The sequence below is a fragment of the Stegastes partitus genome, unplaced genomic scaffold (assembly GCF_000690725.1).
Source record: "Stegastes partitus isolate 25-593 unplaced genomic scaffold, Stegastes_partitus-1.0.2 Scaffold2098, whole genome shotgun sequence".
NCBI classification, from domain to species: domain Eukaryota; kingdom Metazoa; phylum Chordata; class Actinopteri; family Pomacentridae; genus Stegastes; species Stegastes partitus.
Window position 1 is genome coordinate 1 of NW_007579829.1, and position 13,621 is coordinate 13,621.

Sequence of the window (13,621 nt, forward strand, 5' to 3'; positions counted from 1 at the left end):
TATTTTCAAACTATTTTGTAAAGTGTCAAATTAAAAGTTCTGAATGGTGAGGCAGCCTGGCAGCTGAGCGGTTAGGGAGCGTAACAGATGGGCACAGATGTCCTGAACAATGAGTCTCTGGTTTGATTCCCAACTGGAAAACATTTGTTTTCTCCAGATCTCTTGTCTCGCTTCACTGTCACCCTTTAAAAAAAATAAATAAATAAATGGCATCAAAATGTCCCCCAAAGAAATAACTGCAAGAGAAAAAAAAAATCCCAACTATGTGAACAGAAGTAAACGTTCTGAGTGTAATCTTGTCATGGATACTGTGATTTACATGTTAGCTGCAGCACAAGCCCTAATTTATAGCTTATTTCTGCAAATTTGTGTACATTTAAGAAAATTAATTCCTTTTAATTCGCTTCTTCTTGCCGTGTACCAGGGGATGTACTAGAGAAATCCTAAAACCTGGCTGATCTGATGATTCTTAGCAAGTTGCTGTTTTTGTTCTTCCCAAGTTTGATGTGTTGTCCTGTTTCAAGATGACCACATCATTCTGGAAATGCCAGAGAGAACACATTCCCAGCATTGAGTCCTGACTTCAGCCTCCTCCAACACCTTTAGGATGAACTGGACTGATCTGGGCTTCATCACCCAAAATCTGAGCTGGACCTGGAGCTGAACGGGAGCAAATCCCTGCAGCCAGATTCAGCATCTGCTAGAGAGACTGAAGCCAGAGGAGTTTTTCATGAACACGAATATGTCCACACACTCTGGGATACGTTGCGTTTTCACATCTAAGACCTGAACGTGTGTCAAATCCCAAATAAAACCCAAAGCGCCACGATGATCATTTAAAGATGGTTTACTTTATTTACATAAATATCAGGGTTCTGGAGGGACTGCGGTCCCAGAATGACACAAGCAGACAGAACATGTTGATGAAGTGAGGTCGGCCTAAACGGAGGAACATCACTTCTTCTCAGGGGCTGCGTCGCCGGCCTCCAGCTTGGGTGCCGCCTCTTTGGGCTCCCGGTGGGCGGGGAACACCTCCCAGGGCGTGTTCAGGTCGAACTTCCTGAACTCCTGCGACAGCTCCACGGGCTCGGCCACCACACGCTTCACCTCGTCGTCGTAGCGCACCTGCACAGGAGACAGGCCTCGGTTTGTAAGTTACATTAGGAGTCATGTTCGTGTTTCATTGTCAGATTTGGTGCATTTTAAGGATATAAAAAAAAAAAAGTCCTGGTGGATTTAAAAATATAAATACACAACTAGATTAGAAGCCTTTCTTGTCAATGCATCCTGATCAAATTCACATTTATCATCTTTTGTTTATTCACCGTCCTGTCATGGTAGCAGCAGGATAAACGTAATTACAGACTTCCCTCCTCTCCTGAAGAATCCTAAGGTGTTCCCAGGCCAAATGAGAGCTGCAATTCTCCTAGTAAGTTCTACGGTACCCGAGGTTCTCCTCCTAGATGGACATTCCTAAAATCCTCCAAAGGAACACACCCAATCAGACGTCCAAACCAACTCAGTCGGCTCCTGCTGACGCGAAGGAGCAGTGACTCTACGATGAGCTGCCTCTGGATGTCCGAGACTGATTCCAGTCACTCTCTCTCGAGCAAACTATATGGGCAGTTTGTATTCGCAATTTCATTCTTTCAGTCACTTCATTTAGCTTGTGAGCATTTAACAGCCAGAATTTTCCCTCAGGAGGTGGAGGAGACCAAAAACAGAGCAAAAAGCTAAACATTTCCCGCCAGTCGGTACGTTTCCACATTTCTATTACCTACAAGTTCTAATAATGTTAGTTGAATCTAATATTCAAAGAAAGTTTTAAGGGTGTTTATCATTTTAAATAATGCTCCTATTAGGCTAACAGTAAATAAAGCGTAACGTTTCGAGTGCAACATTTAGAGGACGTTTAGAAGATGTTGTCAAGGCCACAGATTATGTTACATGATGCCAAAGCCAGAACCCTTTTAAACCAACATGCTGAAATTGTTTCCGAGGCCTCAGATGAGAAAAAAGTATAAAACATTTGACATTATATATAAAGAAAATAACTCAGGACCACAGGCGCAGGTTGGAACGTAGATCAACTGGTGAATCGGGAGCTTTTCCTTCTGGTTCAGCTCCATCAATCCATGATTAAGATCTAGAGATACTTCAACTCTTGCGCTTGGGGGGAATAATAAATTTACAAAACAGATATCTGTTCCCTGAACTATGAAAAGTAAATGAGATGATTGAAATTAATATTGAATTCTTTCCAGGAAATCTATTCAGTTTCGGAAATGAGCAAACTGTCAATTTTCAGATTTTCAAGGCTCGTAGGAACCCAATTATCACCAGCTCGTAAAATGAATAAATTCAAACAACAGGATCCGTCAGAGTCTGCGTTACTGACATCCTGCCAAGACTACAACAATATAATTATCCTTTGGATGAATCGCACACTGACGGAGCTGAACGAAGCCGCCTGCTGCTGCCAAAACTCACCTCTACGTATCCTGACAGAGGGAAATCCTTTCTGAAGGGGTGACCCTCGAAGCCGTAGTCCGTCAGAATGCGCCTCAGGTCGGGGTGGTCGGCGAAGAACACCCCGAACATGTCCCATACCTGTTTAAAGGCACAGCTTTACTCTCGGCTCGTCTGCGCCGCTGCCAGTGTGAAGAAAACAACAGCTTGAATGTCGGCCTGCAGGGTGTGACTCACCTCCCTCTCGTACCAGTTGGCAGCCATGTGGACGGGGACGGCCGAGTCCACCGGCGTGAGCTCATCTGTGTACGTCTTGACGCGGATGCGGGAGTTGTAGCGCAGCGACAGCAGGTTGTACACAATCTGGAAACCGGCACACACAAATGATGTCCATAAAAAAAACACTTGGACAGCTTGGTGACTGAGATTAACAGGACGATGATCTAACGCACACGTGTCAGGAGGACGAATAAAGACGACTGATGCTTCCCTGTGCAAGTGTTAAATAACAGCACTGAGGAAAGTCATTTATAGTTTAGTTATCCAACAATATTTTAAGATCTTTTTTTTGTTTTTGTAACTGGGCAGGTTGGGATTGGTTGAGCAGTAAACAAGGCTTGACACAGCGTTTCTGCAGCATTCACCAAATTCCAGCTTACAGGCATTTTAATACTACACTGAGTCATATACAGAGCTGAACAGATGTTAAGTTAATAAAGTCAATAAAGTTCTATTCTCTTCTATTCTAGATGTATCAGACCACCACCCAATGTCAGGTTTATGCCACAGCTGCCCTAAATTAACAGCACTGGTAATGACCACATTTAAAATCTAAAAGCTACACAGATGGATGCGTTAAAGATCAGACATATTATATTTTAAATTCATTAGATTCCTGATAGATTGTGGGATTAAATGTAATTTACACTCTGCAGGGACGTCATTGATTCTGATGTCCTTTGCAAATAAACTTCAGAAATCATGGAAACAGAGAATCATCGTGTTTCCTTTCTGTCCCAGAGTAACGTATTGATCGCAAACAGGAACCGTTAATAGAAAAAACTTGTATAACCTGAATTCAGCCTGCCTCCTATTTCTTTAAAAGTTTATATGAGAAAGAAAAAGATAAAATAAATTAATTACTAAAAAAGCAGGATGATATTTGGCTGCTTTTGCTGCAACACTTGACAGATGTGTCATGTATTATTAGGCACAGCTGGGTATTAATTATAGCTTAGCACGACTATGACACCGTTTCATTTACTTTCCATACAGCTGTGAGGAGCTTTGAAGTAAAACTGGTTTGGCGGACCTAAAAATTACATATTTATCTGGAGAGAGCTGCGGCTCGACACAATTTTCTCTTCACTTTTTGATAGTTTGACATTAAAATTTGCCCTTATTTTACAGGTGAATTGTGGTGTGACATGTAGCAAATAGTGAAATGACGGCAGGACAAAGGGCATTCTTTCTTACATGTGACCGTTATGACATGACACGTTTGTGTGGCGCCACAGCTACCTCAAAGCGGTTCTGCCGTGTTGGGATGTCGACAGCTGTCAGGTCGATCATGCTCTTGAACTGGGCGTTGGTGTGATCCTTCAGGAAGGTCAGCATAGGGATCACTCCGTCAGGATGGATCATCACCTCGAGCTCGTTATAACTCGTCACCTGCACAAAACACACAGTTTGAAGCCGTCTGCATGTCTCTGAAATCTAATCTAAGCAGGTTATTATCTGTGAGTCCTGGTTTCTGACAAGAGTGTCACAAGAACATGAGCTGTGATTTAAAAACTGGTGCCAAATAGCATATTGCTGCATGTTACCGTCTAACACATCTATGTCAACTCTAAACAGCGTTAGCAGCAAAAGGAAAACGTGATCTTATATCTGTGAGTCTCAGTGCTCATGAACTGACCTCAACCTGCTGGACGTATTTGGGCATCATCTCAGCCACATACTCTCCAAACGCTGCCAGCTGCTTGTGAGTGACGGCATCTTTGGGCCTGACAGTGGCTGAATGAAGGACAGAGGAGACAACACAGGGTTACTCCGTTGTGACACACACTGCACAGACTGTGTTGTTGTTAAATTCCCACAACTATACATCCATTTACCTGACACACTTCTACACACTGTTTACCAATTAACAATCTTTAGAAGACTCTTCCAACCATCTGGTAAAATATACATCTGTATGCTAAAACTACATAAATACGATTCATTTGATCCACAGCAAGAAATGACATATTAGTATGTCCTGCACCAACGTCTGAGAGAAAAATATCAAATCTTTTCAAAATGTTCTTGCCGATGATGTGTCACCTTGGAGAATATAGTCATGTGAATGAATATATACACAGTAAGTTTATAAAGTCTGAGACAACTAATGAAGACACTTCTAGTTTGAATTTGTTTTGAATTTAAAGTGACAGCAGAGAAATCTTCAGTCCCAGGGCTCTTGAACTTTTGACGGGCAGAGTTTTCATAATTCGAGCCTTTATTTTCCCACACATCTCTATCAGGTCTCAAATTTAGATTCACCATTTAATAAGATTTTTTTTTTTTCCATCATCAACCGCAAATAAGCATTTGGAAACAAAGTGTGGCCTTCTGAGAGGTGTTTTAGAGACGCTCCACGTCCTCTCAGGGCACTACTAGGGCTGCACAATATTTCATTTCACAACCGACATTTTAATGTACGCATACACAATTTCAAATATAGAATAGAATAGAATAGAATAGAATAGAATAGAATAGAACTTTATTGATTCCTTTGGTGCAAACCTCAGGGTAATTGTTGAAATATACACATCATGCTATAACTTCTTCTGCTGTTTGCAATTCTAATAAAGTCTTCAATGGGTCTCATTTTATAATAAAAATGATTTACTCTGATTTATGGGTTAATAAATACATTAAGTCTTTTGTCTTTTCTTTCATTAACAAAACACAGTTTTCTGACATGCAGACTCCACATGTGCACTGCAAAATGACTGAGGAACAAAACCAAAAAGCAAGATCTGATTACAAAAAGAAACACACTGTCTGTTGTATGGAAGTATTTCCCCTCCAGAACGGATGATGTCGACCAAAACCAGGTGTCCTGTCTGCAGTGTCTTACACTTGTTGCCACCACATGGGGCAAATGAACTGATCTGTTTGACCACTTAAATTAGCACCACAAAGCTCTGTATGACGAGTGCAAAGCCAGATCTGCATCCAGAGAAAAATAAATATTTTGGATGCTTTTCCCAAAATTAAAAGAGAAGAGACAGGCTACAGGTTAATATTATCAGCTCTCTTCAAGCTATTTATATGTTCTATGCAGATGTGCTCCACTTTAAAATCGCCTCAATCTTACAAGAAGGATGAATTATTTTCATGTAGAGTTATTTAAGTCATCTGGTTAATTCCTGTACCTTCACATATTGCAGACAACCAAAATATTGCAGTGCCATTTATATAAATATTGTGCAGCCCTATAAGGAGTTCATGCTGTCAATTAAAACTGCTCCATGTTTATACGTTTCAAAGTCATCTGAGCTTCTAGGGTCCCTGTAGGTTTGCATTTTCCCACTTTGCCCCAAAGGTTGATGTCAGACAGGCTGGAGGTGAGGTTATCATCACCATCCTGTATCATCAGCATCAGCTGCTGTGTACTCACGACGGTTGTCAGTGGTGGAGCTCTGCAGCCTGCTTTGCTGCTGGAGGACACACGAACTTCTTGCAACTGAGGGAAAGAAAAAAGCAGGAATGAATCAAAACGGGGACTAAACATGTTATTGACAACTGGATCCACAGAGCTACACAGGAGCTTGCGTAATGCGAGCAGCAAATCACGAATAAAAGAAAGACTCGTCCTACATCCGCTAAAAACACATCTGCACGGATGTGAATGTTGCCTAAATACATCAACCTGTCAGAGAAACAACATGAATCTGTCCATCCTGCTGCCACTGAGCTCAGTGCAGGCTAACGTTAGCATTAGCTAGCTCGAAGGTCAAACCTGAGACATTAGACAGTTAAAAACGACACAGTGCAGTTTTTAATAGCATGTACATAGAAGCAGCCTGAAATTAATCACTGCAAAGAGCAGTCTGTGTGAACACAAACGGGTTGGTAGTGCACTTACTGTTAAAACTCCTTCCAAGTCCTCCGCGGACAACCCGCACCAACGACGCCGCCATGTTTGCTCTCCGGAGTCAGTTTTGTTCAAGTGGAGAAGCGACTGTTGGCGGTTTGTCGCCCCCTAATGGACCGGAGGAGGAGCTCAGCGGCCGGACGGTGTCTAGAGGGAACACCTTTACTTACATTTATTTATAATTATTTATTATTTATCATTTATTATCATCACCATTATTATTATTTTTATTATTATTATTATTATTGTTGTTGTTGTTGCTAAAAGATAAGCATATTATCATTTGCACATTCTGTTCATTTGCACGTCTGTATCTCTCATGTACATTCTTGTAAATTTTGTTGACTTTTCTTTATATATTCTATTTTCTTATTTATTCTACCTTCATTTTATACCCTACCATAATATTCTGTGTTGCATTTTTGATTTTTTTTACTCCCTTTGTTGAACATTCATGTTGCTGTAACAACTGAATTTCCTTCTGGGGATTAATAAAGTCAGTCTGAGTCTAAGTCAGGATTTTATTAATCCCGGAAAAAATCTTGTGCCAGATATAGCTAAGACAAGAAACTCATGTAACACGAGAATTAATGCAAATAGAAATAAATAGAAAAGCATGATACATTATTAAAAACTAAAAAAATCTGAGCAGAACAGAAAAATAATGAGTTATACTGTCAGTGATTCTAAGGTAGCAAAGTAATATCAAACTTGATAATGAATTATTGAAAATGAAGTTGAAATGCTGTCGATGAAAAATGAAATATTGCTCATTACATTGACATATTGTGTAGGAGACTAAAATATTGCACATGAAATTCACGCTGTGCAGACAAGACTGCCATGTAGAAATAAAATTTCTAATTGATTAAAAGCTTGAATGGTTAATTAAAATGTGCTTTTTTAACTGTCACAGTTTAAATTACATATGATAAGCTCACTAAAGCCACTTTGATCAAAAGTGTCTGCGCTGCTGAGGACTCCCACTAGTCATTTTAGTGCAGGTTCAAAATTAATCTTCAGCATTTTGCACAATGGGCAATAAAAGTGAATAAATGAATACAACAACGAAAAACATAAACAAATACATTTCTACTAACATTAACGTATATTAAATTAAAATAATGAAGGATAAAAGAATCATGTTTTGAACTTGACACACAATAAAACCCAGAGTCAAATGACATCACTAAAACAGATTTTAGCACATTTACACACACGCCTTGTCTAGTAATGTCAAAATTGTGAAAATAAAGAAGCATAAACACAATTCATATGCCACAAATATTTATTTCACATCATTTACAGAGTTTTAATGTTATGAGGCACTGTAGGAAAACATGATACAGTAACATAAAATGTTTTGTATAGCTCACAGTTACTGCTTTCTCTATGTATTGTTCACTAAAATGTCCTCGCCTTGTTGTTCAAATTGCAGCTAAATGCAATAAGCGTGAAGTGGAGTGTTTAATAATTAAAGACACAAGCAGCGGTGATGCTTGTGTTACAGAACTTGGAGATATCGTTGGCTAAAACATGAGGATGAGGCTGGAAAACAGTAACATTTTAGCCCAAATCATGCATTCAGAGTTACAAAAACAATTCAGCTATTATGATTTGAATGTCTTTTTTGCCAGCTGATTTGTCATTACCAAATAAAAGCCTGCCATGTACAGTAAAACCTAAGTAACTCTGATTTAAAACCACAGGTGTAAACGATCTGTTTGACCTTCACTCTTCAGTAGTTGTTCGTTACGATGTGCACGACTGGCTGAAAAGACAGCAGCTGTGTCTTTAATCAAGGCTGAGTCCAGTCGTCCAGCTTCAGTGGGAACATAATGAGGTTCTGCTCTCTCAGCTGGACTCCACACACACCTGCTGGTAGTAAGTCCTCAGCATCTCCAGCTGAGCCGAGCGCACCAGGACGTGTGGTCGGACAGACGCCAGCTTCTGACAGGCCTCCTCTGGAGTCCAGCAGTGCAACTGTCAGCAGAAAAAAAGCACACTGTCAAAATCTGGAACCCTGCTACTGACTGACTGAACAGATGGATTAAACCTGCAACGTCTGTCTCCCCCTTCTGGCAGTGAGAGTAATCACACCTACACTGTTGAGTGATTATGACATAGGAAGTGTGTCAGAAAAGTTTCAGGACTGGTGTCACAAAAGCTATACTTCAAATCCAAACTACAAGTTTTCCTCTTCCAAGTAATCCCCCTGGAGTCTAACACACTCTCCCAGCCTTCTCTGTCACGCCGCCATGCACTCCTGGAAGGATTCGTCTTCTTCTTCTTCTGTACAGACCAATTCATGGAACTGACGCAGACTTTAAATGTGGAAAGCTGGTGAGCAAACAGCTCTATTCATACCACCAATAAGTACTCGTTGGTTATCGAACACAAAATAACAAGCAGGGCTCTCATGAACGTTTCTGAAAGGCTGTGAATGACTTTGCACTTTTTACCGGATACATTAGCTTGTTACAGACTGGACTGTTGCATTGTGTCAGTGATTATTCGTGAGGTGTGTTGAGCACAGTGTTCGAACGCAGCACAGGATATCTGGAGAATTTAGATCTTGTCACTGTGTTTGGGTTCCGTCGATGGAAAGCATGTAGACATCATTGACTGCACACAGACTGTTGTAGACACGTAGATGCAAAAAGCATGAACTGGCCTTGAAAGTCTGATACTCTAGTATTAAGTTCTCTTTTTTATGCAGTTTTTTTTAAGCATGTTAAGGTAACAGCATCAACTTAGACGCAACTTAGAATCTATTTCCTGTATGACAACAGTAAAATGAAAACATCCATAGTTTAAATGGATTTTATGAAACAGATGTTGCTGCATGTGCACGAGTAAAAATGTCTCTTGCAGTTGTACACCATTACTATCAATAATACTGTGTGGATGCAGGTCTGGTACAACCAAGCAGACTATATAGACCTGAGTCCCACCAGAGTTGCCAAATGTTTTTTTGGAACTTGCTGCAGTGTGTTGATCAGCAGGTCTTGTTGTTGGAAGTCAGTGTTCTGTTCTGCTCACATTACTCTGTAAGTGCTGAAGTACAAAGCAGTGACAGAATACTTGATCACTGTCATGCTAAGCTAATTATTTCAAATTAATTAATTGAATTACAGCCAAAATAAGCACCAGCAAGCTTGCTGTTTTCAAGCTGACTTCTCGTATGTGCTACATTCTGTTCAGTCACTCCACTGTTACGTTCTGTGTTACATCAGCGTCATATTATTATATATGTGACATTTGCAAGATAATAAATTATTCTGTTTATTTGCTGCTGTGTTATACGGTATTAAATTGTACTATTCTGTTAAGCTGACATTGCGGCTGCAGTTAAAACAGCAGGGATCACGTGACAGCGAGGCCGTCTCACAGCTCCGTACTGACCCGTATGAGGTACGCAGCAGCTAGTGTGGCGCTGCGGGATCGTCCAGCCTTGCAGTGGACATACACGCTGCTCCCCTGCTCTCTTTGCTGCAGGGCGAAGTCCACGCCTCTGTGCAGGTTCTCCAGGCTGGGAACGCCGGTGAGGTCCACGGTGCTCAGCCTGAGCTGCTCCACACCAGCCGCCTGCCACTCCTGCACCCAGCATCACACACATCAGGGCAGGCATTTAGCAGAGAATACATAAAGCATGAATGGTTTTGTACTGTTAGAAATCAGCCTGTGGTGCTCAACAGGGCTGCAAAGAAATTGTGTTAATCAATTAAGGCCTCATGCGATTTTAAGTCTCAAACTGAGTGAGTGTTTCAGCTGATTTACATTATCTGTCATATGCAGAATACAGAAATAAACAACAAACACTGAAAGAGGACTTACAAACAATATGACTTGCTGCTTCTATATATTTATTCCATACATCTGCAGTAAACTCACCTCGCTTGAGTTGCAGAAATATTTGGTCTCATACTCCTCATTCATGGTGATAACCCCTCGAACATTTTCTGCTTCTACCAACTGCAACACAAGAAACAACAAGCAACAGCAGAGGGTTAGGGTTTGGGTCAGCACAGGGTTACTTACTGTGTTCAGGATTCAAATACCTCCCAAATGTAAGACTTTGGCGTTTTACAAAGACTCACTTAATTTTTAATAAGGAAGAAATTGAGTTTCAGACAACAACAAAGTCTTCTGAGCTGCTACCAACAGCAGCAGCTATAGAACTGCTGAACTGTCTGGCATTGACTTGTATCGTATGTTAGAGGACTGAGGCGAAGCTGCAACTACGGCTGTGGAATTTATGCTGTGAAGTGAATCATCCAGAGACTAAAAAGAGACAGGAAAATCGATGAATATGATCACAGACACAGTATAATATAAGCAGCATTTTGTGTCTTAACGACTGACGTTTGCATGTAAAAGGTCACTTCCTCCTCCAATAAGAATTGTGAGATATGACAAGGCTGCAACTGACAACGTTTTTGTTATTATCAGCCAATAAGCAGCCTATTTTTTCTACTAACTGTTGTCTAATAAATTCCTGTAAATAATGTAAAAATGTCAATTTGAATTTAAAAAAGGCCATAGAGATGTACTAAAATATATTTTTTATCTTCATATCTGAAAAGTTGCAACCACATGCTACACCAAGCTTAACTGATTATTAATGAATTCTCTTATTACTTTCCCCCCTTATTACTGAATTTACTTGTTTATAGTCTTATCAGATGTTTTACTTTGACTATAAATCACTGTGAATTACTGTCTCCTTACTATATATTATTATTACTGTTATTTATTTCACCATTTAAAACAGACACGAAGCCACAGCCCTTTTCATAACAAAAATAAGGTTACAAGTACATCTAACCTAAATAAACCTCATGTATTTAATACAAATGTACCCAATTTACACATTAAACTAAGGACCCAACAGCATAATGTGTTAGAAACTCAAACCAAGTATATTTCAATAGAACGTATTAAAACAATTAGAATTTTGGACAGTAGTTTTAATGTTTTAAGGCAAGAAACAACAAAGAAATGTGGGCAAAAAAGCGGGAGAGTACAGAGGATAAAGACTTGTAAAACCAGTCAGCAGGAAATATTACAAAACAAGACAAACAGAAGAAACAACCAAGATACATTTGAAGAGTTCATTTGCAAAAACAGATCAACTCCATCTTCACAAACCTTCAGAAAACCCACTGTTCCATCATCTACCTGAGACAATACCAATCAAGCTTATCTCTATTGTTGTCACGTCCACTGAGTCAAATCCACTCAACTTCAGTTTGATCGATTTATCTCAAGCAAACAAGAAAAAACAAGTTTTCTGAAAACCTACAAAAATGGAGTTACCGGTTTTTTGCAAATTAACTCTTCATTTCTAAAATAAAATAAGTACTAAATTAGTTATAAATTAATTATCTGACTAATCTTCATATTAAAGATTCTATAGTACTAGACATTGTACAAATTGACTTAAGTAGTTTATAGATTAACAATATTATTATTGACAACAATATTATTTATTCCACAAATTTACCCGGCTAATTTAAACAATAGGGCTAATTCAATCCCTTTTCAAATAAAACAATAATAACTTAATATGTACATATATAACTTTATTTAAAATTATTTTAACTGAGTATGTATATTTTATATATTTTTTTAAAGTTGCATTTATTGACTGCTTTTTTTTTTTACATTTCCCTGATAAAATATAATTTCAATAATAACAATATGGATGTTTTTTTTACATAAAATTTATTTTATTTTTTTTAATATTATGTATTTCTAATGGGTTAAGTCAGCACCAGCACCGCCCCCTCATTGAGGACTTTTAGCGGTGTTTCCTGACGCGTTACCCGGTACCGTCTGACTATTAACCGGTACCGTCTGACATGTTATCGAGGCTAATGTTCCATGTTCGGTGTGAACCGGACTGACCTGTTTGGTCATGGACCTGAAGGGCAGCGCTCCCAGAATCACCGTCTCGTCCACTCGGTCGAACCACCGTCTGGACGAAACCTTCTCCATGACAACGTTGTAGGCTAACGTCGGGTAGAAGAGCAGCCGCGCTAACGCTCCGGACATGGCTGCGCTGTTTGAACCACAAATAAAAGCAAAACCGTGGACTCGGTTATCTTCTCATCACTGTGGAAGTCAGTGTTGTCAAGTCCGACCTGTCGGCATGTGTTCTTCTTCTTCTTCTTCTGGTGAAATTTACTGCAGACGTGTTCTTCTTCGTGGGTGTGTTTCAGGTTCCTCCTCCGGTCTGGCGTCAGTGTTTCAAAATAAATCTGACCACCATAAAAAGAAACTAACCTTGACTGGAAACCAGAAAAGCACACCGTAGAAGTAATTCAGTACCAATATAGTCATTGTTAGGATAGTAGTAGTATTATTTTAATGATGGTAGCAAAAATTCTATTCCAATCAATTTGTTGCAGATTTTATTTTGAAATCAACTTCTTCTGCAGTATGGACCAACATACACTTTGAAGTACCACCTGTAGTGAAAATATTGTATTTGTTTCTGTGCTAGAAGACACATAGTGAGCGAATTAAGCAGTCAGAGCAGTGGGCATATGCAAGAAGTTTTGAATTTAAAATGTTTTTCACAGCAAATATATATTTTTTGGAACTGGATTTTGATTTGTTTCATATTTCCCAGCACCTCTGCACCACAAGTTATTTATTATGGAACTGTAGTCAAACAGTTTGTTAGTCACTGAAGCTGGATTTAGAAAAAAAATAATTTTAAACAGTTCGACTGACAATTTTGCTTTGCTGTGATTCAAATGGTGACATTTTAAGATTACAGTTTTCATTCATCAATAAGAATTTTTAAAAAAGAAAAGAAAAAAAGACACACACACACATTGAATTTATTTGTCAGCAGCCACAACCTGAATTAATGCAATTTGGCCTCCACATGTTTTCTCCAGCAGTAGTTTCCCAAATAAAACTCCACAGGATGATGAGAAAGTCCCCTGATTATTGTGAATGACTGATAATTCATGGAATATGTTGTTTGATATTATA

General features: G+C 39.3%; 2 protein-coding genes across 2 annotated transcripts; both read right to left on the reverse strand.

Moving 5' to 3' along the window:
• Positions 1–829: 829 nt before the first annotated feature.
• ndufs3 (NADH:ubiquinone oxidoreductase core subunit S3) lies at positions 830–6,686 on the reverse strand. The gene is made up of 7 exons (XM_008303918.1): positions 6,605–6,686; positions 6,137–6,202; positions 4,388–4,485; positions 3,991–4,140; positions 2,707–2,832; positions 2,491–2,610; positions 830–1,125 (listed from the first exon to the last, which is right to left on the reverse strand). Exons 1-7 carry the CDS (start codon positions 6,657–6,659, stop codon positions 955–957), a joined length of 786 nt encoding a protein of 261 aa, XP_008302140.1. The 5' UTR covers positions 6,660–6,686; the 3' UTR covers positions 830–954.
• A 1,197-nt stretch (positions 6,687–7,883) lies between these two features.
• ptpmt1 (protein tyrosine phosphatase mitochondrial 1) lies at positions 7,884–12,810 on the reverse strand. Its single transcript, XM_008303917.1, has 4 exons — positions 12,524–12,810; positions 10,508–10,588; positions 10,019–10,210; positions 7,884–8,596 (listed from the first exon to the last, which is right to left on the reverse strand). The coding sequence occupies exons 1-4, from the start codon at positions 12,668–12,670 to the stop codon at positions 8,468–8,470; spliced, it is 549 nt and encodes a 182-aa protein (XP_008302139.1). The 5' UTR covers positions 12,671–12,810; the 3' UTR covers positions 7,884–8,467.
• Positions 12,811–13,621: the final 811 nt, after the last annotated feature.